General features: G+C 56.6%; 1 protein-coding gene across 1 annotated transcript in view; it reads left to right on the top strand.

Annotated features, from left to right (window-relative positions):
* The window catches only part of DSCAML1 (DS cell adhesion molecule like 1), a 113,373-nt gene that overhangs the window by 21,587 nt on the left and 64,810 nt on the right, over window positions 1-26,976 (top strand). The window contains exons 6-11 of the mRNA XM_057316896.1: window positions 1,498-1,773; window positions 3,989-4,285; window positions 5,898-6,170; window positions 15,247-15,525; window positions 15,799-15,918; window positions 16,793-16,969. Of these exons, the coding sequence (XP_057172879.1) occupies window positions 1,498-1,773; window positions 3,989-4,285; window positions 5,898-6,170; window positions 15,247-15,525; window positions 15,799-15,918; window positions 16,793-16,969 (1,422 nt within the window). The remainder of the gene's footprint in view (window positions 1-1,497; window positions 1,774-3,988; window positions 4,286-5,897; window positions 6,171-15,246; window positions 15,526-15,798; window positions 15,919-16,792; window positions 16,970-26,976) is intronic.

The raw sequence follows: 26,976 nt of genomic DNA, 5'->3' as shown, positions 1-26,976 counted from the left end.
TGACCCTCAGCTCTGCATCTTCCCCCGACACTGGCTTTGGCTGGAAAACCAGGTTCAAGGGGAAGCGATACAGCTTCTCTCCGCCTTCCATTCTCTCTGCCGGCCCCTCTCTGCCAGGTGCACAGAGAGGAAAGCATGCTTTTCACACACACCCCCATTCTGCCACCAAGCCTCCCGCCCATCTTGTTAGCAAGTCGTGCGGGGTAGCAAGGTGAGAGCAGCTAGCTGGCGGAGCCTGGGAGCCCCAGCTGGTGACTGGGGTAAGCAGGATGCCACCTGCCTCATTGTGCACTGACACTGCCTGGGCAGGGACTCTGGGAGAGAGCGGGAGAGCCCAGCCTGAGCAGACTCCTGTGTGCTTTGTGCCCTACCCAGCCAGGCTGCTGTCTCCCCTCCTCCAGGTGACCTCCCTGGGGTCCCAGGCCCCTGCAGGCCTCAGCCTCCTCTACAGAACCCCAAGCCCATGGAGATCTGGGGAGGGAGGTGGCCAGCCTGCCCGACAGTAATAAATATGGCGGGGCAGCCATAGACATGTAAAGTGCGGGACCCCGCCCCACTCTCAGGTGCTCACAATCCAGACAGAGGGACAACACAGAGAAGTGATTAAAAGACCACGTGCTTAGTGTGGCGACACTGATACAGAGGGAGGCCCAGAAGAGGGGTCCTGACTCAGCCTGGGAGGGGAGTGGTATCCAGGAAGTCTTCCTGGACGAGGTGTCCTGAGCTCAGTGTGAAGGATGGGCAGGCATTAGGCAAAGGGGAAGAAGAGCTCTCTATGAGGAGGCTCTGGGGCAAAAGTGGCCCCGGGGGTGCAGCAAGCAGAGACAGGATGCTGCTGCCCTAAGACTGTAGAACTGAGAAGCAGGGGCAGGTCCCCGGGGGCCTCGATGGCCTTGAATGCCACACCCAGTCGTTGGGTACCATGGAAGTTCTGAGCAGGGCAGTGACTGGTGACAGCATGGAGAACAGAAGGAGGGACGCAGGGAGGAGGGAGGATGGTACTCGCTGGGTTCAGGCTGGGAGCTGAGGGCCTGCAGCAGGGCAGGGGAGGTGGGGAGAGCAGTCACCTGGTGCATGTAAAGGCAGGCAGAGTGGCAGAAGATAGCAACTGGATATCTCTATGGGTATGAGAGACAGGTGGCGGGGCCAGGGGTGCCTCCTGGTTTCTGGGGTGGGGGACAGGGACAATGACGAGTCAGCCAAGCTCCTGTCCTCCTTCTGAGCTGAAGGGAGCTCCCCCGCCCCACCGGGCAAGGGCCACATGTCAAGAAAGTACAGGCCCTCTTAATAAGAGGTACAGAGTGATCGCCTGGCCTGACCCTGCCATTTGACAGATGAGTAAACTGAGGTCTAGAGAGGGAATTCACAAGTCTGGAGACAGAACCAGGGCCTCCCCCAGCCCACCCCCAGCCACACTGCTCCACGGTAAAAGCCCTTTTCTTTTGTTTTCCTCCCCCCTGCCTTTCCCCTCACTCCTCCCCTGCTGGCCCGGCCCAGACCCCCTTCACGTGACCCTGACACCAAAGAAGCTGAAGACCGGGATCGGCAGCACGGTCATCCTCTCCTGTGCCCTGCTGGGCTCCCCGGAATTCACCCTCCGCTGGTACCGCAACACTGAGCTGGTGCTGCCCGACGAGGCCGTCTCCATCCGCGGGCTCAGTAACGAGACTCTGCTCATCACCTCGGCCCAGAAGAGCCACTCCGGAGCCTACCAGTGCTTTGCCACCCGCAAGGCCCAGACCGCGCAGGACTTCGCCATCATTGTACTGGAGGGTGAGCTGGGGCGGCTGGCACCCGGGTGGGTTCAGGCTCCCTCCCCCCCCTCCTGAGAGCAGGCGCTGGTCCAGGCACATGCCTATCTTAGTTCATCCTTCCATGGGCCCTGTGTGGGGATGCTTTTTCTTCATGTTCCCTATTTTGCAGTTGGGGAAACTGAGGCTTGGTCACTTGCCCGAGGTCACACAGTTCGGCCAAAGGTCAGACTTGGGATCCAAACTGAGGTCTCTTAACCACCATGCTATATTGCCTCTGCCCTCCAAAATTACTAGAACCTCACTACGAAAGGTGTTTTCTTTAAGATCCCAGAGGCTTTCAATCTCACAGGGGCCCTGGGACTTCCCACCAGGAGTCACTGCCTTGAGCCCTGCCTCTGCCTTCTTCCCTGATCCCTCTCTTTCTGGCTGTCCTCTCTTCCCTTCCTGCCAGCCTCATAGACTTTCAAATCTTCTCCCTGACTAAGGCCTCTTCACAACAGGCTCTGTTTCTTCTTACAGACCTGGGTTTTCACATGCTTCTGTCGCCTTTAAAAGCTGCTACCACCCAGGGCTCCTCACCCAGCACATCTGTGTATGGGTGTTCAGGTTGTTCACTGCACAAAGTGCCTAACCCTCAGGGCGGGACCAAAAGTAAGGACTGAAATCCAGCTTGGATTCCACTTGTCAAGCCATGAGCCCTGCCACCAGGTTGTGACCACACAGAAGCAGCCTCTTTTTCTTATTTGCACAGGGATACAGTGAGGATTAGCAGAGACCCTATCCTTACCAACAAATTTAGTGGTCCCCCAGCTCCTTTGTTGCTACCAAAACAAAACAAAAACCCCACAGTCCTATCGCTTCCAAGGATTTTTCGGTCATAACAAAGATACCAAACCCAGGCAGCCCTACAGGTTGTCAGGATCCCACATGGGTCCATCTGTCACAGTCTGCGGGTCCTCATTCCTTGGGAGGTGGGACCTGGGAGCGGGCCTCCCCTTATCCCTCACCCTAAGTACAGTACCCAGTGAACTGCCCCACCCTCAGCCCCTGCCTCCTCTTGTCCAGCCAGATCCTCTTCCCAGGGCGGAAGCACACCAGCCAGGCACAGACCAGTTCGAAGTGGGTGCCTGACCTCTGAGGGCGTCCTGTCTGACCGATTCCCCACACAGTGCATTTTGTCTCTGAGAGGACAGCCCCCTGATGGCCGGTTCGGGGCAGGGATATGGGACGTGAAGCTGGCGGGAAGGGCAGAGAGTGGGGAGGGAGCAACAGCCAGATGGGAAGGTTCAGGCAAGGAAGCAGAGGAGGGGCCAAAGGCCATGACCCTGGTGGGCAGTCCCGGGCTCTCCCCTGGTTTTAGGTAAGAGCCCCCCCATAAATGGGGCTAGGGGCTGGCAGACTGGATTAACATGAGCATTTTGGTGTGAAATGTGGGTGGGATGTAGAGACTCATGCTTCATTGGCCTTACTTTTTTTTTTTAAATGTTTGTCTTAGTTTTTACTTGGTAAAGTGCATAACGTGGACTTTAACCCTTTACAACAATCCCGGGTGGAAGGATGGCCAGGCTCAATAATTACATGCCCCCTCTTCCATGGAGCAAGGTGGGGCAGCGGGGTTCATTGTCCTGTCCAGGGTTATTGGGTCAGCGGAGACTTAAGTTCCCACCACGCACACACACGCCTGTGCCTCTGGGCGACAGCTAAGCTTCAGACTTCAGGCGTTTTGCTAACAGGGCTATTTTTGCTAACCGGGCTACAGCAACCCCCCACCCCCTCACACCTGCAGGAACGAGAGCTAGAATTAGACTCCACAGGTCCAGCCCAGCCGGGTCCTGGTTCCACACACAGTTCTTGAGTCCTCTGTCTTTATAACACAGGGAGGAGAAAGGCAGAAAAGGAAAAGTCGACAGGAGCTGACATTTATCAAGCACTTACAAAGTGCTGTGCGAAGATCTCTAATGCAGTAATTCATTTCGTCCTCACAGCATCCGTATGGAAAGGGTATATTCACTATCCCCGCTATCTCCATCCTCCACAGTTAAGAAATGGGAAGGCTCAGAGCAGTTAGGTAACTTGCCCAAAGACACAGAGCTCAAAAGGGGCCGCGGGAGGATCCACATCCGGGAGTCATCAGTCCTGTGCATAGTAATGGGTACCTCCCAGGGTGGGGTGGCCTGGCCGGGGAGTCTCTTGGTGGCTCTGTGACCCTGAGGGGGACTTCTCGCTCCCTGCAGATGGCACGCCCCGCATCGTCTCGTCCTTCAGCGAGAAGGTGGTCAACCCCGGGGAGCAGTTCTCGCTGATGTGTGCGGCCAAGGGCGCCCCACCCCCCACTGTCACCTGGGCCCTGGACGACGAGCCCATCGTGCGGGACGGGAGCCACCGCACCAACCAGTATACCATGTCGGACGGCACCACCATCAGCCACATGAACGTCACGGGCCCCCAGATCCGCGACGGGGGCGTGTACCGGTGCACGGCGCGGAACTCGGTGGGCAGTGCTGAATATCAGGCGCGAATAAACGTAAGAGGTGCCTGTCTACATTTAAATATCAGAATAGGCTTTTGAGTTCCTTTGCCATCTCTGTGGTTCCCATTATTCTTGTGGTGATTAGTACTTATTATTAACTGTCATTTTGCTTTTAGTAGCGGTCTCTCTCCTCTCTTTCTCCCCTTTTCCCTGCCCTCCACAAACCTGTCATCCTTTCTTGTGTGTGCGTGTCTGGTACAGTTCGCCCTCCTCTGCATTGTCATCCCCTCCTCCTGCCCCTTCTCCTCTCCCAGTCTGACCTGCCCCCCCATTCCTCCCCATCAAATCTCTCTGGCCCCAGGTACACTCAGCACCCCACTAGCAACCGCCAGCCCCACCAGGACCTTGTAAGGACAGGGATGGGGCAGGGGGACCAGACTTGACCTTTGATGGGGGTGTCCATCAAAGCTGTGCTTCCACTGTCCTCGCGCTGAGCCATCCCCCCAAATGCTCCAGGAGGTGTAAGCAGCCAGGAGCCAGCACACTATCTTCCCCCAATTTCCTCCCCCCAAGGCCCAAGCCATCAAGAGTGGGAGGCTGGGGCTGGGTGGGGGTATCCCAAAGCAGATACCCCCCCAGGAATGGGGGAAGCAGTCCTCAGGTGATCATCCCCAGATCTCAGCTCTGCAAGTCACTGTGGTGGGAAGAGCTCCTCGAAGCTCTTTGCAGCGCTGTCGGGTCCGACTGGTCCTCATCTGGCCCCTACAGTAACCCCTGACCCAAGGGCAGAAGAGGAGTGGGGGAAGGGCACTGGTGACTGCCATGGAGCCAGGTCTCCAACCCCACATGAGAAAGGTGGTCCCCCATTTAGCTACCTTCCTGCCTTTGAATTGGAAGGCTCAGAGTTACAGGCTCCTGGGATCCCCTGTGCGGCCTCTCATCTTCTGGGTGGGGAACTTGAAGCCTGGAGTTTCCTACACCCACTCCAGCTCCCTGCCTGGAGGCCTCTGAGCCCCCTTTACTGCTGCCACATTGCCACCTGCCTAGCCACCCAGCTGAGGGTACCCCCTCCGCACAGCCAGGATGCCCAGAGCCCCCCATTTAGGGCCCCTTCTCAGGGACCCACAAAACGCACTTACCTATTTAGAAGAAAATCGTCAGCTCATCCAGTGAAGACCTTCCTACTGTCTTTTAAATATTTAATGTATACGAGATCCTTTTTGTACAAGACCATTATCCACAAGTTGAAGGAAAATAACAAAATCTCCACATTGCTGTTGTAACCCCCAAATCTTAATCTCCTTGTAAATGAGAACTCGCCCACCTAAATCCCAGTCACTTCCTATGAGGCTTCAGTTGGCTCACGTACCCCATCCCATTAGGGGGATGGATTCTTGCCCCAGGCAGGAATGGAACATATGTTTGCAACTATTTGACGCTAGTAACAGGGAGTCCTGGAGAGACCGTGGGTGCCCCCAGCTCCAGCCTCTGCCTTTAGCCTTGCAATAAAGGCTTCCCTCTCCCCCCCCACCCCGCCCCACTGAATCTCCATCCCCTGAGAGTTTTAGAACCAAGCAATGGAGAAGAGAGTTGAAGGGCAGCTCCTGGCTGTCCCTGGCTAACCGAACCGCTTGTCCCTCCTCTGCTCCTTCTCCCTCCTGACTCCCACCCAGGCCCCCCCAGCATCCGGGCAATGAGGAACATCACAGCCGTTGCTGGGCGGGACGCCCTCATCAACTGCAGGGTCATCGGCTACCCCTACTACTCCATCAAGTGGTACAAGGACGCCCTGCTACTGCCTGACAACCACCGCCAGGTGGTGTTCGAGAACGGGACGCTGAAGCTGACCGACGTGCAGAAGGGCATGGACGAGGGGGAGTACCTGTGCAGTGTCCTCATCCAGCCCCAGCTGTCCATCAGCCAGAGTGTCCACGTGGCCGTCAAAGGTAGGCCTCCCCCGGAACCAGAGCCCACCCGGGGCTGTCTCCCCCGCTGGCTGCTCGGGCAGCAGCAGCCAGGCCTGAAGGAGGAGATGGCCAAGGAAGAGAAGGTTTGGGAGAAAGGGGGGGAGGATTGCAGGGGGACAAAGAAGGCCATGAGTACCTCTGCACACAGGTTCCCTCTGTAGGCCATGGGACAATGTGGCACTGATCCGTGAGGCATGAGGGGCCTATGACCCATAAAAGTCACCTTCTGGGCAAGAGACCCAGGTCACAGACGGCAGGCTGCATCCGTCAGGAGGGAGCCGTGCGACGTCAGCAGGGGCCCACCAGAGACCACCAAGACGGGGGCAAGAGGCAGGAGCGGGGGGTGGGGGGCAGAAGCAGCAGGAGGCTGGGTGGAGGGAGCAGGTTCTGGGCGTCTGAATCCCCTCCATCTGCTCACGCTATCTGAGGCCTGCAGAACACTGCCTAGCAAAACCTCGGCCCAGGCCCTTCATGCTCAGGGGGCCGGGTGTGTGTTTTGTGCAGGGGTACGTAGCTCAGTGCCTGGCGCATAGTAGCCATCCGCTAAATGCCTATGGAGTCGATGACCGAATGAGTGGAACTAAGGAACTCCATGAGTGTGTGAGCAGTGACGTCTGTCCCCTTGGTTCTGGGGCTGTGTGGTGTGCCAGGCTCCGTCCCAAATGCGTTCTTGAACTGCCAGGCCTGGAGACTTTCCGCGCAGTGCATGGGAACAGGGTGGCCTGGGTGCTCCGGGGCAGGACAGAGAAGGGGGCCTGGCTGAGGAGGGGTCAGGGAAAGCCATGCAGCTGGGGCGGGAGGTCACTAATGGCCGTAATGAGTAAGGGTCCGAGTGGGATCAAGCACTGGGAGAGCCCGAGGCTCTGGGAGCATGGAGGTGCCATCCTGGGGCTCCATGAGGGAGGAGGGAGGGCTGTGGTCTCCAGCCACCATCCCGGTCTCTAGCACCAGACTGCAGCCGTTGTCGTGATAAGACTGATATCGCTGTGGTGGGCCCACCACACGCCAGTCGCTGTGACTGGATTCTCTACACGGTCTGTTTCACTGAACCCCAGCACTGCCCGCTTATCTCGGGCAGGTACCATTTTATCCCCAATTTCCAAGGCGGACAAGGGTGTTGGTGGTATAGTGGTTAGCATAGCTGCCTTCCAAGGCGGAAAAGGCTGAGGCAAAAAAAAGTCAGGAAATTGTCATCAGGAAGCAGAACGTTTGCCGGGCCTTTCTACCTCCAGGTTCTGGGCTCTAACCCAGAGCTAGGGGAAGGGAGGGCTGGAAATAGGAACCATTCTCCAAACTCTACCTCAGGAATAAAGAAAGAGGCCTTGGGGACCCCCTGAGAGGGAGTCAGGAAGAAAGATGGAGTCCCTGAGAAGGCTGAGAGCCCCTGTCGCCAGGGCGCAAGGAGGGGAGGTCCCCTCCGTATCCCCAGGGACCACACACACACACACACACACACACACACACACACACACACCAGGAGAGGAAAGCTGGCCTGGGCCCCGGTGGACGGGGGTGGGGGGGCCATAGGCAGGAAGAAATGGCGGAGGGGGGGTGTCCAGGTCTACAAAGGGGCCCTGGCACAGAAGTCCCCAGTGGGTCCCAGGCTCCTGAAGCAGGATCCAACAGCAGCTTTGTGGACAGGAAGAGGGAAGTCTGGGAGAAGGAAGAATTTGGAGAGACAGATGCCGCGTCTGCCAGGCAGTGAGTGTTTCTTGAGCTGAAACTGAGACAGTGGTCAGGGTTGGAGTGGCTTGCTGGGGGCCTCGCTTTGAGCCCCAGCAGTGGTGGGGCTGTGGCCATTTCAAGCCCGGGCAGGTGACAGGAGATCCTGACGGCATCAGACTCCCTGCCTCCCACCGCTACACCCTAGCTAGGCTGAAGGGCACCCTGGCCCCCTCCTTAGCCGAAGGCCTCTGTCCCACCTGGAGCCCTGGGCTGGCAGGAGCCTCACAACCCCCAGGCCACATCCCCAGCTTGGTGGCAGAGAAGACGGCAGTGCCTGCTCCCCCCTCCCAGCATCAAGGGCTGCCTATCCATTTCCGTTACAAGCAGTGGACCGAGAGTTTACATTGTAAACATCACATATTAAAACATCTAACCTTTGCTCCACTCCCTTCGCCCGCCTGCACCAGTGAGCATTTGGCCGGGTTTGTTGGCTTAAAAATAAATAAATAAATAATAGGGTTCCCGCGAGCCTCGGAGTACGCAGAACATCCTGAAAGCTGCTTCTGCTCATCAATTATTCAACCCCATTCAGGGAGCGATCAGTCCTAATGAATTGAATCTGATGCATTCCGTCTCAGCGACTCTCTGGGCCTGTTGTGATGGTGCTGAGCGACAAGAGGAAGGGGGGGGGGCGCGTGTGTGTGTGTGTGTGTGTGTGTGAGATCTAGAGGGCAGAGCCCATGCACCAGGCACGCGTGGCACCCGCACCCTGCACAAAGCCCGGCGTTCATCAAACGCTGTGTGTGTGTACAGGGTACGGGGCACGTGTGCACACATTCCGTCTTCCCCGCCCTCAGGGTCTGAAGATCCAGCCCTAGAGGGACAGTGGTCACTTGTTTTCTCTCCAGACCGAGAAGCAGCATTTGTGTGAGGGGCTCTGGGACCCCCTGCCCCTGCCACTCGGCAAGCTCCGGTCCTTCAGCCTCCCACTCCCTGACTCCCTCTCCCCACCTCATTAGAATGCACTTTTGCAGAAGAACCCATCAGAGCTGATTATGAGCACATTGCTTGATTAGCTGATGTGCTGTTCGGAGAGCTACTCAAGCCGGAGGGTGGAGGAGGTGCCCCTGGGCGTGGAACGGGGCCCCGACTCTGGGCGAGGAGGGCCAGGTCCAGAGGCAGCGCTGCTGAGCCCACTCCCATCACCTGACTGGGACACGCATCCCGCTCAGGGGATCAGAGCGGAGAGCCAGGGTATAGCAAAGGGCAAGGTGGAGGTGGGACAAGGCACTAGACACTGGGGATCAATTAGAAGTCCCTCCCACCCTGCATCTCTCTGGGGGTGCTGTGGGCTTCTTGGGCAGGAAGGGGCAAAAACCCACGCTGCTCCAAGGAGCTGGAAAAACAACTGCTGACCCCATTCCTTCTGGGACTGCTGGTGAATTTTTCAAACCCTGAGCTGGGAGCAGAACACACCCAACACGCCTGCGGAGCCCTTTGTGCGTGAGGATGCATGCCATGTACTCACTGGTCCTTACGGTATGCACGTTCATGCAACAAATATACACACGCTAACCTGTCCACCGTTGCACGTGCGCACGCATGCACACACACACACACGCGTGCTGGCAGTCACATGTGCACAAATATTGGCTCTGTCTCTACCCTCCTGTAAGACATCATTCCTGAGACACAAAAGGTGGCTGCAGGTGGTACCATATGAAATATTGCCCAAGTGAGCCTGCTGGGCCCAGCAAGGTGGGAGGGCCCAGGGGAGAGAGTGGGCATGCTTTGTGGGCCCCTTGGGCTTTGGGGCGTGTAACGCCGACTGGCAGGGGAGAGCAGGGCTGCAGGGAAGGCAAGTGCTCCTCTCTGGGCATCCAGAGGCATCCTTGGCAGGATGCTAAGAGGAGGGCACATAGATCCAACCCAGATTTGATGTCTTTAGGGCCCCCCGTAGCTGAAAAATAATGTAGCATAAAAGCATCTCTGGGCACGCGGGCTGAATGCTTAATTAACTAAGAAGGCAGGCTGCAACTGGGGCCCCGTGGCTTTAGCTCAGTGAGAGAACATCTCCATCCCCGCATCTGAGCCTCTGTGGGCTTCTGGAGCAAAACCAGGACAGGAGAGCTTGCCGCCCATGCTCAGCAAGGCCAGGACTGGGAGGTAGCGCCAGGCTCCCGTGAGAGCACACGGAAGAGGACACACACAAACGCTCATTCCCGGATGCCCATACTCCCCACCCCCGCTCCGTCTTCCCTGACTGCCCAAACCAGTGCCTGCCATGTGCGTGGAACCTTTGGAGGAGGGCCCCTTCCACACCAGTGAGTGGGCTGGGGGTTTCTGTGACCATAGGTTGGGGCTTACGAAAAAGCCAGTCACCTGGCCAAATGCCTTCTATCCTCAGTGCGGGAGGGTTGGAAGAGACCCACCAGAATCCACAGGAAGGGGATACAGCAGGCTGCACAGGTGCAGAGGGCCCAGTTGTACTTGGGAGACAGGGGCACTGGGAAAGCTCCTGCCAGCAGCCTTATTCCCCAGCAGAGGGGCCCTGGCACACAGGAGCAAGCAGCCGCTCAGGTGGACAGACGGGGCTCAAGACGATGACTGTGGTCACAGTGATGATGGGGACGATGGTGTGGAAGCAGCATCTACTGATTCATTCATTGACATTTACTACGCTCCCTCTGTCTTCTGGGCACCATCCTACAAATGCAGCCACGCTCAAGACAAAAGTCCCTGCCCTCAGGGAGCTTCCGTTCTGCTGGGCAAATGGATAATGCATGAAATATACAAAAGCTGCCCCGTGTCAAAGAGGGAGCGGGGATGAGAGCGCCAAGAGGAGGGGAGAGTGGTTTGCGATTTTAAATAGGGTAGTCAGGGAAGGCCTTCCTGAGAAGAGAGGCTTGTGTAAAAAAAACACCGAAGGAAGTTGTAATTATTATTCCTAAAATATTAGAGGCTTTAGAGATTACTCGGTCCAACTCCTCCATTTTTCAGATAAGGAAACAGAGGCTTAGGGCAGAGGCAGGGTGGTTGGGGGGGGCGACCTCCCTCTGTTCCCTTGCACGGAAAGCAGAGGCTGGAACCCAGCTCCTGGGCACGGTCTCTCCCTGTCTCCACGCTGCACGGGCAGACGCTCCAACCCCCCCCCCCAGTGCCCTCTCTCTGCTAAGCAGGTGCAATAAATTCAAAGGCTCAGTCTCAGACAGATGACGAGAAACACCATAAAGCGTTTATGGTTTGGGCTGGCGGTCAGCACACCATCGTCCGCGCAGCACTCCCAAACAGGCGGCCATAAAGCCTTTATGGTGGCCAGACACCTCCTGGACTGCCACAACCACTGTCTGTCCCCAGCCACTCCATTCCCCGGCCTTTTCACCATAGTAGCACCTTGTCAGTGAGGAGTTGCCCTCTCCCCAAAGATGACTGTGGCCAGAGCAGGGCTTCCGGAGACAGGACCGTGGGTCACATGACATCCGTGCCTTCTACGTTCAGGCTGGGCGCTGGCGAGATGCTGGGACTGAGGGGCAAGAGGGGGCCCTTCGTGCAGTTGACACTTGAGAGGTCCCTGGTCATCACTGCGATAGAGGTGGTCAGAACCCCCCACCGCTGAGGATTGCTTTCCCAGAGACGGAAGTGGACACGCACACATTCAATTATCTCACGTCTACCTCTGAGCGTTGGGGAGGACTTTCCTGACTCCCAGGTCAGAAAGCAGCCCCGCCTCTGGGCAGCTGTCCACACTCCCATCACAGAGCCCCCGCAGCCTGCTTCTCAGAGCCTCTCGCTCCCAGGGCTCCCCCTGGTCTTCTGGGAGCCTGTGAAGGAGCCAGGATCCCTAGACTTTCTTCTCCCTCCTGCTGTGCCTGCAGTTATGGGGGTATCTGAACAGAAGCCTGGAGCCAAGAAATTCTGTGAGTGGCTCTGGCCCCTAGCACTCCCACCAAGGGAACCTAAGGGGACACTTATCAGCCACACCATCACCCCTGCCTTATTGGCCTGCAGCAGGGGCAAGGGGTGGAGGAGGCCAGGAGCCTGCCCTGGATCTCGGGTGAGTTGTCTGGGGTCATCTGCTTCCCACAGGACAGTTGTGCTCTTGAGAGCTCAGGCCAGCCCAGGGGAATGTCTAACCCCCCGGATGGATACTGGTTGGCTAGTGTCTCCAGTGGGCTCTCAATAGCCATCCATGTTATTCTCAAAGGCCAGAAGGGAGTGACAGCCCCTGGTTGGCCTCTGCCTCGTGGCTCAGCCTTTTCCCATTCTCTCACCCCAGGTACTTTTTTTACAGCATTGCATCCTTTAGCTCTCTGTCCAAATGCTACCTCCTCGTGATGACACGTCTCATGGCTTGGAGTTCAGCGTCTGTATATTCAGGGGGCGCTTGTCCAATAATCATTGAGGGAAATATCTTGCCTTCCCTAGCAAATGATGAGCTCCTGGGGGTTCTATCTGTATTTTAAGCATGTTTCTACTTTCTCCAGCCCACACGGAGCATAATAATGCCTTCACAGACTAGGCATTTCATAAATATTAGATGAATTAGTTAATTAATGAATTAACCTGCCTTAGCAACTTATTCCATTATCCAAATCCCTTCTTACTGAGAGAGGCAGTCTTCCCCTTGCTTGAGCTAAATCTCCCTGCCTAATTTCAGTCTTTTGCTTTCCACTTGCTCTGTTCATAGAGGAAATACAGCACTTGACCACCCATCCCCGGAGCACGGTCCTTCAGACTTGACAGCCCCTCAGCCCTCTCCTCCTTGGTCTAACCTGCCAGCTCCATGCTTTGCCCACACCTCCTTTTCTGCTCCTATCACTGCCTGAGTCTCCCCTTGGTCATGTTCGAGTCTGCAGAGGAGCCAGTTCTGGGGCTGTGATAGCAAGGGCCTGACCCCCAGGAAGGACCAAGGGATAAGCTCCTGGCTCCAAAATGCCATAGTATAAATACGGCATCTCGAGGAACCACGTAGAAATCCCCCCCCTTTTTTCCGGATGGACTCCCATCCTGTGCTCTCCCTACCCCTTGCCCCCTGACTGTTAAACTTCTAAAATCGACCCAGGAAATAATATCTGAGCATATGTTCATTCATTTACTCACCCGCCAGGCATTCATTGGGCTCCTACAATTTACCAGGTACGTAAGTCCTAGTTACGGCCCTACAGGAGCTTCCAGACTCCCATGGAGGGCAGTAAAGCAAACCGCCACCCTCCCACCCTGGGATGGGTGTCGTGATGAAGGGTGCATGGGTGCTGTGGGACAAGAGCAGCCCTCACGGAAGAGGTGGTACTGGAGCGGGCTCTGAGAGGACGAGGAGGCGTTTCCCATGAGGGCTGGGGGCTCCAGCTTTGGGCCTCTGTGGGAAGAAGAACTGGACCATGCCTGGCTCTGTTTGGCCTAGAGAAACAAACTAGAGGCAGATCTGGGTCTCTGCAACAGTTCCCTCAAAAAATCCAAGGACACCAGAAGTCTTGGTGTGATCTAGGCACCCAAACAACCCAGGCGGTGGGGAGGGAAATCCACAGAGCCCAACAGAGGGACCTCTAGGAAATCTCAGCAACAGGCATTGGGCCATTACTGGAGTCAGGGTTCCAGAGAAGTCTCATGTGGAGATCCCCAAGGCCCAGCAAACCACCCAGAATAGTGTGGCAAGGCCCCAGAGATCGGGATGGGAAGATCCAGACAACGACCAGAGCCCCCAGAAGATCTGGCTGGCCTTTGGACCTAGATTTGGGCCCTTGGAGGAGCACACATGGTAGGAATAAGAAGGATAAATGCCCAGCTGTGTTCACCAAGGCACAAGCTAAGGCTTGAAGCAGCGGGTGGTTGTGGTAAGCTGATGGGGCCCCTGTGGCAGGATGGAGACTAAGGTGGGACAGGACACTGGGAAGCTCAGTGAAACACCCTGCTGAAGGGTATGACTCTCATCCCATCCCATCTAAATGTCACTTTCTCTGGACCTAGGCTCTTGATCAAGAACTTTCCAAGGGACACAAAGGGCTGCCAAGGGTTATTCTATGCCCACACCCCACCACTCTGCTGGGGAAGCTCCCTGCTGAGCCCTGAAAATCCTTGGGGTACATGGAGGGCCTTGGGCATGCCTAGGATGCCACCATCCTCTCCCCCTAGGGCTTGGCCCTACTGGGGGCCACTGTGGGTAGGCCTAGGGTGGAAAGTGGCAGGCTTCCCCCAGTGGGGGGGTGGTGCCGGAGCCTGGGAGAAGGCCAGAGGACTGTGGACAGCCTTGTAATTTAATTATTTGACTGCAGAAAGGAGATCTCATCTACTGGGTGCTCATCCTTGTTAAGCTAATTGTCTGTCTCCTTCTCTCCCTTCGCCCCCCACTTGCTGGGGAAGTCGCTGTGGCCTAATTGAGTTATCATAAAGATAATGGCTGATGCCCTAGCCAGAGCTGAGAAAGGAGGATCCTTCTTACAGAGGCTCAGGCTCCAGACAGGTCCTCCAGGGGCCAAGATGTGGGCTATGGGGCGGGCTGGATTGTCTCACAAAGGACAGGGCTCCCTCTCTGCTCCTCCCTGTTACCCAAGGGGAGCTCACTGATGAGACGGAAGAGTCGTTGGGCTGGACATGTCTGGGGCTTTCTCAGAGAGGCACCCAGGCAGCATAAGGGAGAGAACGTGGACTCTGAGAGCAGGGACACCAGGTCTCAAATCCCACTGTCACCTCTTAGGAGCTAAATAACCGAGGGCAAGTGACTTCTCCATTCTGAGCCTCAGTGCTGTCATCTGTAAACTAGAGACAGTTAAGCTACATCATGTTATGGGGGGTGGAGGATTCAATGTGCTAACACCTGATGACAATGGACAGGGCTAGGGCAGGTGATGGGACCTCTGAAGGAGAGGCTAGCGGACAGCATCCTGGCTTTTAGAGGCACAGCTATGGGGCGTGCACTGGGGACAGTCTCAGCACCCAGCTTCTCCCCCATGCCCAACATCTGGGGCACAACATCCCTGTCAATCCCAGGCCCCAGGGACCTGATATATCTTTGGGATAAGAAAGTGACACCGAGCCATCAAGGAGCAGCAGGGGAGTGAGGGCAAACGTCGAGCAGTGTCCGCAGGCAGATGGGAATCCAGAAGCCCATGCATCATTGCCGGGACAAATCTGAGGGTCAGGATTAATGCAGGCCAGCCAACGCCCTACACAGAGACAGTGGGTCGAGGCCTGGGTGGGCAAGGGGATGAGAGGCAAGGGCAGTGGCAGCCCCAAGAGATTCTGCATTTATAGGACAAGGCACTGGTGCCCTGGGGAACTCTATGTACAGCCCCAGGGGCAGGAGGGGCCGGGAGGTGAGGCAATGAGGCAGTTGCTGCTGGCCAGGCTGGGGCGCATGGGGGGCCTGACAGCAGCACTCCCCTTGCCTTCCCAGTGCCCCCTCTAATCCAGCCCTTTGAGTTCCCACCTGCCTCCATCGGCCAGCTGCTCTATATCCCCTGCGTGGTGTCCTCGGGGGACATGCCCATCCGCATCACCTGGAGGAAGGACGGACAGGTGATCATCTCAGGCTCGGGCGTGACCATCGAGAGCAAGGAATTCATGAGCTCCCTGCAGATCTCCAGCGTCTCCCTCAAGCACAATGGCAACTACACGTGCATCGCCAGCAACGCGGCGGCCACTGTGAGCCGGGAGCGCCAGCTCATCGTGCGTGGTGAGCAGAGAGGCCAGGGGTGGGGGAGGGAGGGCCCAGCTCAGGGCCCTGAGCGGGGAACAGCCCTGTTCAGTTAGCCACATGCAGAGTCAGAGCTGGGACGCGGGACTCCCAGGACCCAACAAAAGCCCTCAGTGTCTTGAGTTTCAGAGCTGCCTCTTCCGAACCTGACCGTGGTCCAGGCGGGGCTGGCACAGAATGGAAGGTTAGAGACCCCAGAAGAGCTGTTAAAGACAGATGATCTGTTTCTCCCTACCTCCCCTCTTCCCGCAGTGCCCCCGCGATTTGTGGTGCAGCCCAACAACCAGGACGGCATCTACGGCAAAGCTGGCGTGCTCAACTGCTCGGTGGATGGCTACCCCCCTCCCAAGGTCATGTGGAAGCATGCCAAGGGTGAGCCCCTGGCCAGCCCGCATCTCCGAGCACAGTCAGGGAGTTGGGAGAAGAAAGCTGATGGGGTTTGGGCCCATTTTCCTACAAACAACTCCGAGCCCTGGGTGGGAGCCCTGGGTTCTAAGCTTTCATGGGACCCCAGGCGGTACTCTGGACATTGGTCTCAGCCACCCTCAGGGGTCTGCAGACTGGGGACAGCTATCATGCTGACTCCAAATTTCCTCTAGTCCCCACAGGTTGACCCCTCCCTTCCCCGGTCCAGCCCTAGAACTCAGTGTATGTCTGCTTTCCCCAGCTCTCCCCACCCTGCTTGGGGTCCCAGAACCTCCTTGGCCCATGCTCATCACCAGTCAACCTATTCTAGGATTGTGGTCCTTCTTGGAGCCCAACATCATCCCAAGGATACATTTGGTATCTGACTAAGTCCCATGCTAACCTCTTGTCATAGGCCATGCCCATCACTGACCCTGGGGGAAAGGGGAGGGTGTCACAAAGCCCCCCTTGGAGGATGGCTGTCCTCTTTTCCCAGGCCTGGCTGTCCAAGACCAGGCAGCTTCCATTTTAGGGTTCCATCTTGCCTTTGCCTGCAGCCAAGTGGCCTGAAGGCAACTCTTCATCTCCAGGTTCAGCCCTGAGGCTCAGTGTCAAGGCGAGCTTTGAGCTGAGGTCCCCAACTCCACTGCCTTACCTGAGAGCTGGGGCAGGGCCAGACCTCTGTGAGGGTCTTCTGGTCACCCAGAGTACTTTGGGAGTGCTACAAGATAGCCCTAGATCGGCAAGAGAAGGACATCAGGGCATCCCTTGGGCCAGTCCAACCTGACCCAGCTCACGTGCTAGCCTGGGCGCCAGCCCCCTAACGGCCGCCTCCTTCCAGGGAGCGGGAGCCCGCAGCAGTACCACCCGGTACCCCTTACCGGCCGCACCCAGATCCTGGCCAACAGCTCACTGCTGATCCGCCACGTCCTGGAAGAGGACATGGGCTACTACCTCTGCCAGGCCAGCAACGGCGTGGGCACCGACATCAGCAAATCCATGTTCCTCACCGTCAAGAGTGAGTCCTGCCCGCGCGCGGCACTCCTAGCCCTCTGACCACAGGCCAGGGTCCATCTCCACACTCGCCCAGCGACCACTATCCCATCTGTGAGCAGGAGGCAGGGAGGGCTCTTGGTCAGAGGTGCACTCGGGACCCTCAGGTGGGGGGCTCAAGGCCCCCTGTGACCTTGGCCGAGTCACCTCACCTGTCTAGGCTCCAGCTTCTTCCCTGTGCTAGAGGTTCGTTTCCAGCCCACGCTCCCCACCAGACTGCTTGAGTAACACAGGAACTGGTCACGGGATATTTTGGGAAAGCCAAAAGAGCAATGAAACTCATCACTCAGTGCTCAGTCTATGGCTACTCAATCCCCAGACATAGAGCTGGTCTCACAGCTTCAGAAGCCCAGAATATTCCTGAATTCTGTTGAATCATATGTGGACATTCCTACCAAATAAGCCTATCCTTTTAGAGTCTTGGGGTCTGTATAATGGGACCCCAGGGAATCGTGTCACAGGAACAGCGTCCACCTGACCCCGTGCAGGGAATGGACCATGGGCCATGCAGGACAGTGGTGAGAGCCTGTGTTTGAGCACCCGACCAAAGCCAAGTGGGAATCTGGGCACCATGTTGTAGTTACTGTGACCTTGATGAGTTTGCTTGGCCTCGCCCTACATACCTCATTTCCCTGATAGAGGAAATGAAAGTCCTAATAGTGCCTTACCTGTTATGTTCTGTGTCAAGAATGATACTATGCGGAAAGCAGCCAGTGTGGTAACTGGCACCCAGTCAGCCATCAAAGGCTTACCAGTTCTGCTATCGGTTCCGGCAGTCCCTGCAGGGTCGGTGCGGGAATGACTGCCGAGGGCAGTGCCTGGTGTGGGGTCCCTCCTCGAAGAATCGAGCTTTTCTTTATCACTTGCCAAAGCCCGCGTTCAGCTCAGCACAAGACAGGGAAGTCCCGGCGATCGATGCTCAGGGAGCTCCGGGCGCCGGAATCCCCACCCTGGGGAGCCGCTTCCCTCACACTATCAAAAAGCACTTTGTCCTTAATAAAACCAGGCAATCAATCTACATCCCTCCGCCGGGGAGAACTTCGCTAATCCCGCCTGCGTGAGGTGAGGGGAGTAGCAGGCACCTCGCAGAACCGTCCGTGGAATCTGACCCTTACCTCCCCACCATCGGCAGCAGAGCGGAGCCCAAACCCTTAGGCTTTTTTATTTCCTTTTTGTGCTTTGCTCGTTCTTCTAGAAGCTAGGGGATTCCACCACACATGCGTGGCTGTGGCTTTGTGGCGCCCGGTTTGCGGGGTGAGGGGGACATGGGTGATGGGTGACCCGGCGGTCAGGAAGGTGGGCTGTGTGAGGAGCCTCGGGTCGCAGCAGGCTGTCCCTGACGTCCTGCAGGCCCCGGGCCAAGTCCCCTCACCTCTCGGGCACTGCGTTTTTCCTGTGCTGTCTACATTGCTCAGCCCAGGCAGCAGCCATGCGACACCCGGAGATACTCCGAGGAAGCCCGTTTTGTGAACTCAGGGCAGCCTTGTGAGCGCGTGCGACACAACATCACACACACACACACACACACGCACACGCACACGGCCGTGTCAACGCCTGGGCCTCTCTTCCCGAGGAGCTTCTTCCCACCCCCATCACCTGTGGGCAGAATCTGGACCTCGTTCCTTCCTCCCCTCGCTCTCGTCCCATTTTCAGCCACCTTGTCATTCTCCTTGGCTTGTTTCACAGCAAGGCACACGCGCACACGCCTTTCTCACACCTGCTCGGTCTCACAGACGCCTCGGGTCATACTTTCCCGCTCACCGCACCTCCCTCCCCGCCGCCTGTGACTCGGCGTCTCTCAGCACTTGCTCGCACAGCCTCTACCCTGCCACCCCCTCGGCGGACAGGCTGTCTTTCAGCGGGGCGCTCTCATACCGCCTCCCATGCACGCACTCCTTCGATGGCCTTTTCCTGACACACTTTCTCTGTCGCGGACGCCCCCTTGCCTTCCAGCCCCGTGCTCCCCGGTGACCCGCCCAGCCACCCTAGGGGCCCCCGTGCCACCCCGAATGGCAGCAGGACAGGAGCAGCAGGGCCAGGGGCCTTGGAGGCCCGAGGACAGCCGGAATGGAAGGGCTGAGCGCGGCACAGCCTCTCTCTGGGGTTGGAGGGTCTGATGACCCTTCCTTAGACGCCTGAATCAAGCTACGCCATATCCAGCAGCCAGGGGAGGCTCCTGGGACAGTGTGACAGCACTGGGCTGGAGCATGGGGGGGGTCCCAATTTTCCTTGGGAACTTCTTCCACTCTGCCTCCTGCTGTGTTTGCACAGACAGCCTGCTCTAGGGAACCGACCCCAGCTGCTCCCCTTGCACATCTTCCCCCTTCCCCGTTGCTGCTCTGCCCTTTCCTTCTTCATTCACCCTCGGCCTTCTCCTAACTCCCCACTCTGACTTCAGTTGAAAGGACACAGGAAGGTGGAGAAGAACCTCCAGGACCCAGGCATGTGTGTCACCCATGGGACTGCTGGGGGCAAGCCATGCCTAGCCATCTCTCAATCCATCTCAAACACTCACCACCACCAACGCTCCCCTCACCTTGCAGAGCTGGCCACAGGAGGACCTGCGCTTTCAAGGCCTCAAAGCCAATTTCAAGGCTTGTGTCCATGCGCACTCAAGGAAATGTTGATCCAATATGGTGCCACCCTGTCAGACGTCACACTTCCGTGAACTCTCAGAAGGCAAACTGACCCTAGTCCCCATGTTAACCAAATAGAAGAAAGAAACTAAACACCTCAAAGGGACATACATCCTAAAATGCATCCAGGTGTCAAACAGGACATTTGTGGTTGGCTTCTGCTGGGGAGTGTCTACACCATTGACCCCCATGGTTTCCAGTGATAACTCAGTAGCTCTTCCTTGAGCCCTCACTAAGCAGGTTGATAAAACTCCGTGACTAAGAGTATAGACTTTAGTACCAGACAGGCCTGCGTTCAAATCCCAGCTCTGCCACTTGATAGCTGTGAGGTCTTGGACAGTGGTCTCTGCAAGCCCCAATTTCCTGCTCAGTAAGCTTGGGATTAGAACACTTTTTACTCATCAGAAAGGTTTAAATGAGACATTCGCTTCCAGCAATTAATATACTACATGGCACCGAATACACATGCAATAATTGTTAGTGATCTTTCGTTTTAGGGGCTGAAAATCTAGTGATGAGTAAGACAGAGTTGCTGTTTTCAGGGAATTTAGAATCTCGAGGAGGTAGACGTGTACCCCAAACAACTATCCTGCACAAAACAACAAGTGCCTTCCGAGGCTACAAACGAGGCGATACAAAGAGACACGGGGAAGGAGAAGTCAATTTTAACTTTGGGGTGAATGAGGAAGTGTCAAGAAAAGCCCCACAAAAGCAGTAGTCTTAAGTGGGGCTTAACGAACAGAGGGATTCTGGCAGGAACCAACAGTGACAGATGTCATTCCATCCCTGGGGGAAAAGCACAGCAAGGGCGTGGAGGCAGGGCAGTCCGCGAGTGTCATCTGGTGAGCTGGGATCTCGGGTGTCTGGCGGAGACTGAAGGGAAAATGAAAGGTCAGGTGCTTGTGGGCTTTGGAAGCTCAGCACTTTCTTTCTAAGTAGCATTGACTTTTGATATCAGGTGGAAAACCAGAGTTCCAGGAGCCCAGGGGTCTGGTGGGAGTCAGAATCCCAGAGCTGATCCTTGCAGAATTGCCATGGAGAGCCTCTCCTCAGGGCCCTGGGGTGCAAAGGGCATGTCAGGGTGGGCAGTTGGTTTTCTAATCCCTGGACATGCTTGTCGGCAACCAACCGGACCCGACTGGCCCCCACGGCTCCCTGATCCCCAGAGCATTGGTGTGAGCTGAGCCTGGGATCGTCTGAGCTGATAGCCCAGCCTTGCCGCTGTCTCAGGCCAGCACGCCATAGTTTCTAGAGCGCTTCTTATGCCTCGCCTGTGAGGTCAGCAGGCAATAGCTCCTTCCTAAAGAAGGTGAGGCACTGGATCAAGGTCAGTGGGTGATAGAGTCCCAGCTGAGACCAGAACTTGCCTCTAAGGGCTCATGGTTTGGTAGAAAGTGCAAAGACCCAGAGTCAGAAGATGCCGGTCCTGGCTCCATGACTCACCAGCCACGTATCTAAGAGCCGTCCCTTCCCTTCTCTGGGCCTCGGGGTTCTCATCTGAACAGTAAGAGGCCTGGCCTAGAACCTGGTCACTAACTGATCCCAAGGTCCTTTCCAGCTCAAACAATCTGTGATTCTAGCAATGTGCATGGTCCTTTCAGGACGCCGGACCTCCTCCCAGAACGTGGTTGAAAATAAATGTAATTAACGAAAGAAAATACCACATCCAGCTACCTTTTATCTCCCTTTTAAAATGAAAAAAAAAAAAAAGAGAGAGAGAGAGAAGAGATAATGACCAAAAGGAGGAGAAAGGAATCCCTCCTTCAACTGGCACACAGGAAAGAAAAATTAACCATCTTCAAAAAGAATGCTTTACAGAGAGGCAGGTAGAAAGCCAGGCTGCTTAGTCTGGGGTGCAAGGGGCTGGCTGGGTTTTGATGTCGCCACCACCTGGCGGTGCCTCCCTGGGCTCAGAGGCCCTTTTGTGCTGCAGGTTACCTGATTAGACAGGTTCTGTTCTATCCCCCAGACTCTCCTCCACTTTGTAAAGGCTCCAGTGATTGGGCTGAGGCAGAACCCACGGCCAATTAAACCCATAAGGGCTCTTTGTTTGGTCTGAGTTTTGATTTGTTTGTTTAGCAAAATGTCAGACCAATTAAAGCCAGATCCAAGAGCCCTCCACAAGCACACACCCAGCTGCAGAGTGGCTGGGAAGCAGGAGGCAGGAGAATGGAGCCAAGTGGGGACTGGAGGGGGGGGAGGCCCACGCTAGGGAGGGAAGTCCCAGGCCTGGGTAGACAAGGTCACCTGCCCGTGGCTGACCACAGGTACAGTACAGACGGCAGGATACAAAGCCTTGGAAAGACGACCGAGTATCCCATGACCCAAGATGGTCCTGATGTCAAATTTGCCCAAAGGAAATTCTTCCTCCTCCCTTGCACCCAAGGACTGGGGCTCCTGCTCTAGAGGGCTTCTTCTGCCCTCATCAGCCCCTGCCCCTCCCACGGGGCCAGGAGTCTATGGCCAAAGGAAACAGCTACCCAGGGCTCGCAACCCCCTTTCTAGACCACATTCCAGGTGCCCAGGGGATTCCCTGCCCAAATGCCCCAAGGCGACTGCTAGGATCTTCTGCAGTGTCTTGCCCAATCTGTTCTCTCAAGGATGGGCCCTGCCACCAGCATGACCCCTAGATCTGAGTGAGGGAGGGCTGTTTTCAGGGCATGCAGAAGGAGCCTGGTGTGGCTTGGGAGGCCCACACATGTACTCGTAAGGGCCGTCTCAGCCCACAAGAAGAAACAGGCACACAGAAGCCAAGCAAGTAGCCCAAGGTTTTCCTCTGTGGCCCCTGGTGGTAGGTCCCATCTCCTCACAGGACTGGAGCTCCTTGAAGGCTGGGCTGGTCTTCCTTTCCCACTGTGGGAATGCCTGCCTCTGGCGCCCAGCTCAGCAGAGGGCTCCTCCCACTCTGGCCTGTCCTGCTGGGGACAACAGGCCAACTGACCCCAGCCCCTGTGTCTGGTCCAGTCCTACAGAGCATCACAGGTCACCCCACAGGTGCACCCCCTTCTGCCCTTATGAGTCTCCCTGATTGGCTGAGGGATGGGTGGGACAGCCCCTCTGTGGGATCGGCAGACAGTCAGGGGAGGAGGCAAGAAAGGCGAGTGGCAGGCAGCAGAGCGAGACAATGCTTGGCCTCCGAGTCACACCGGCCTGGGGCTGACACTGGCCCTGCCATAGCGGGGGAGTTTGGCCACAGTGCTTACCCCCCCCCCCCCCCAGTGCTGGTCATCGGTCAGCCTCAGTTGCCCAGCCTCAGGACAGCTGAGGGAACCCCACCCTGGTCTGCACCAAGCCTGGAGTCCCTGCAAGCCTGGGGCCTGGCCTCCCAGCCTCCGGTAAAGGAGGGAGGGAGGGGAAGAGGGAATGAACCATTGCCATGATTTCCATGGCAATGATTATCCAGCTGGCTCTTTGGCCTTATTGATTTTCAGACTTCATAGAATAAGGAGCAGCACTTTGTCTCCTGCTTCCTCAAACAGGGGCGAGCAGAGAGGCTGGACATATCCTGTCTCCAGGCCAGGCTCCATGCTGCTCCCCCCACCCCTGAACCCTCCCCAGCAGGTCTGCAGCCACGTCCACCCAGGCTCTCCCCACCCTGTGCAGGACCCAGGGACACCAAAATGAATGGACGGCTTAGGGGACAGGAAGGCCCCACGCAGGGAGATGGGGGTCCTGATCTCTTGTCTCAGTGTCCCCCACTACACACTGAGTAAACTGGGGCCAGTCACTTCATCTCCCTGGACTCAGTTTGCTCCTCTGCTGAGAGAAGTCCCAATCCCTCTGTCCCTTTCCCTCAGCCCCAAAGACAAGGACAGAGCTCAACCAACCGGCCACCTTCTGCTGTGCCAATGGAGACCAGGCAGGGCACGGGCTACCAGTTCTTCCAGGACCCTGCTTTCAGAAGCCAGAGCCCTCGGGGTTTCCGGGGGGTTAGAGATAAAGACAAGTCTGAACCAAAGACACATGGGCCATCTTACTGACCTCAAGAGGCCAGCAGTGCCATCGGAGCATGTCACATCACATGCCAAACCAAGCCCCCAAACAGTCCTTTGTACAAGGTTTCAAGGTAGAATGAAAATCTCCGTGTGGAACAGCCCCCTTCCCTGGCCCCTCTTCTCCTCACCATGACAAGCCAGGTCCCCAGACAAGCAGCAGAGAGTTTTATGGAAGGTTCAGCCGAATGGCCTTGTCTGGGAGACCTCCACTCCCAATCTGAAAGTGCTTGCACCCGGAGACATCTCGTCCCCAAGCTCACTGGGGCCCTTATCTCCTTGCTAGAGGCTTAGGCAGTGGTGGCCAGCAGTCCAGATGGCTCTGGGCTCTAAGGTGTCCTTCAAGGCCTTTCTTACGTTCAGCTCCAGCAGATCCGATGAAAAGCAGAATTTTGTGCACTTTATATGCTAATCAAGGAAAAAGTACAGTAAACATTTTGAGACACAAGGGAGCAGGGGTTATCACTGCCTGGCTCCGTTTACTGGATGAGAAAATGCAAGCAGGCAAAGAGCAGAAGCAGTGTCTCCAAACCCGCCCTAAGTTAGGAGCCCAGATCATGTCCCCCAGTTGTGATCGAAGCCTCTCTGGATGGTAGGGGCAGAACAGATCGTAGGATCAGCCAAGCAGTAAACAGGCACTTCCTGATGAAATCCCCATTCCTGCCCCCCAGGAACTTACAGACTAGCGAGGAAGCTGGAACCAACCTTCAGGAAACAAGGCAAGATCACGTGCTAAGGGGTCTGGCTCTACAAGTGCAACGTTAGGTCAGGGAAGGAAGAACCCAGCATGGACAGACGTGGTCAGACAGAGCTTTCTAGAGGAGTGGGACTTGAGCCTTAAAGAAGAGGTGGCGGAAGGAATGGCATGAGCAAAGGCACTGGGGTAGGGAGCCGTGTGGGAGGCCATGAGGAGAACCTCTAACAAGAGGGTGCCAGCCCGGGATGAGGGAGAGATCTTGTGGGAAGAGTGGCAGGGAAGTCTGTCCGCACGTGATACTAGGATCGTGAGCAGGGAATGGAGAGAAAGGGGGATTCTAAGGGTCACTATGAGGGAACAAGCACTAGGCGTTGACGATGGGTTGGACGAGGAGCCGGGAGCGCCGAGGCTTGATGAGCGGCATCATGTTCCGCCGGTAGAAATGCAGTAGATGAGGAGGGAAAGGTGCTGTGTGCGCTTGGCCAGGTCCGGGTGGGATGACGGGGTGCTCTGAGGCCGCCGGACACGGGCTGACACTCTGCCAGGGTTTCTGCCTAGGGCAGCGTGCTTGCCCAGACACAATCCCCATGCCCCAAAGGTGCCTCACGAGTCACTGCGCGGCTGGCAGGTGTCCTGTCCCGGGCCAGAAAGGATGAGACTGGTGGGCAGACAGGAGAATCCCCCCAAACCCGACCCCCACCCCATCCCTGCCCAGCCCTTGGGGCCTCCAGCCCGGGAGCACCGGGCTTCCATCGGGCCTCTCGGGTCTATGGAGACTCGAGACATGGTGGGATCGAGATTCTGAAGATTTTCTTGTGTCCAGGCCAGCCGCCGTTCATTCATTATTCGGTAGTCACGGAGCACTCCCGAGCGCCGGTCCCTGGTGTTGGGGGCAGGGGTCGTGTACGTGGGGCACTGGCATGCTGGCACACCTGCTTGCCCACTGCCAGCCTGTGCGCAGGGTGGGAGCGTAACGGGGAGTGGCCTCCCCAAGGCGCAGGCAGAGCAAAGCCCACGCCGCGTCCCACCTCAGGAAGCCCCTTCCAGCTCCACGCAGGAAAGCTGGGAGCGGCCCTCCCTGGCACTTGGCACAAAGATCCCTCTCACACCCTGGATCCCTATATTACTTTCCGGGGACCCCTGTAACAAAGCACCACAGACCAGATGGCTTAAAAAACCAGAAATGCATTCTGTGGCCGTGCTGGGAGGCTAGACATGCAAAACGCGCAAGTCAGCAGGGCCGTACTCTGCCTGCAGGCTCTGGGGAGCAGGCTTCCCTCTTCAGGGGCTCCCAGCTGTCCTCAGGGGGTAAGTGCACCGCTCCGGTCTCTGCCTCCCCCTCACGTGCTTCTCCCTGGGTGTCCTCACACCATTTTTCCTCTGCACGTCTCCTCTCTGAGGACACCAGTCCCATTGATTAGGGGCCCATCCCGCTCCAGGAAGATGTCATCAAGATGTAAGCTAAGATGGCATCACAAAGACCCTATTTCCAAAAAAGTCACACTCACAGGTACCAGGGTTAGGACTTGACATATGTCTCGGGAGACACGATTCAAGCCCTAACAATACCCATGCTGGGTGATTTATTCGATGACTTCATGCTTTCCAGAACTCTGACAGCTGAAATGTCATCTCTTCCACCATCCTACAACTGTCCTTGTCTAAATGCAACCAGTCTCCTAACCAGAAACTCCTGTGTATGGAACTCTGGAGTCGGGGCTTAGCAAACCGGGCCTGAGGCCAAACGTGGCCAGCTGCCCCTTTTGCTGGAAAGCAGCCACGCCCATCCTTCCCGTCTTACTGTCCAGGGCTGCTTTCGAGCTACAATGGCAGGGCTGAGTCATCTTAACAGAGACCTATGGCCTGCAAAGTCTATAAGGTTTACTATCTGGACCTTTATAGGAAAAACTCTGCTGAGCCCTGCCCTAGGGCACTCACAGTGATGACCCGGAAGGGCCTTCCAGATACTAAGATGGCCTTACGTCCTGGCATGTCCTGGCATTACCATCGGATTCCGATGTTCAGGGTAATTTCTGAGTGTTCTCTCATCTCTAAAATGGGAATAAAAATACCACCCACCACCCACCTTCTCAGATCATGGGGAAGAGGAGGGGGGAGAATTGAATGAGATAATTCATGTAAAGCGTTAATCAAGGCGCGTGGCAGATAACAAGCATTCGATACATGTTAGCTATTTGTATGATTACTATCATTTTCCCAACATTCTGGGGAGAGAAGAGGGCCAGAGGCAGGGGAGACTTGAGAATGTGCCCCGAGTCTGCGCTTGGACTCCTTGGCAAGCAGCCAAGAGAAGAACTGACTGACCCCATTTTATAGCTGGAGAAAGCAAGGCCTGGTGAGTGGGAGGGTCTCAGTGGGGACCACCCTAGAGCAGAAGCAGGTCTGCAGTCTGAGTCTCAAAGATCCCGCCCTTCGTGACCCTCACCCCAACCCCCTTCACATACACACGCACACGCACACGCACACACGCACGCTGTTCTTGTGTGTGTCCCCCCCCGCCCCCGCACACAGGCAGTGGACAGCTAGGGTCCCATGGGCCCCCGGCTCCCCAGGCCTCTCCCCACCACCCCTCAGAGCGCAGCTGATTGCTTCCATGCAATTTGAATTCATCTCATGCTTCCGGTGG

The sequence above is a fragment of the Ursus arctos genome, unplaced genomic scaffold, assembly GCF_023065955.2.
Source record: "Ursus arctos isolate Adak ecotype North America unplaced genomic scaffold, UrsArc2.0 scaffold_22, whole genome shotgun sequence".
NCBI classification, from domain to species: domain Eukaryota; kingdom Metazoa; phylum Chordata; class Mammalia; order Carnivora; family Ursidae; genus Ursus; species Ursus arctos.
The sequence above is the reverse complement of the archived record's forward strand: the minus strand, read 5'-3'. Positions and strand labels throughout refer to the sequence as shown.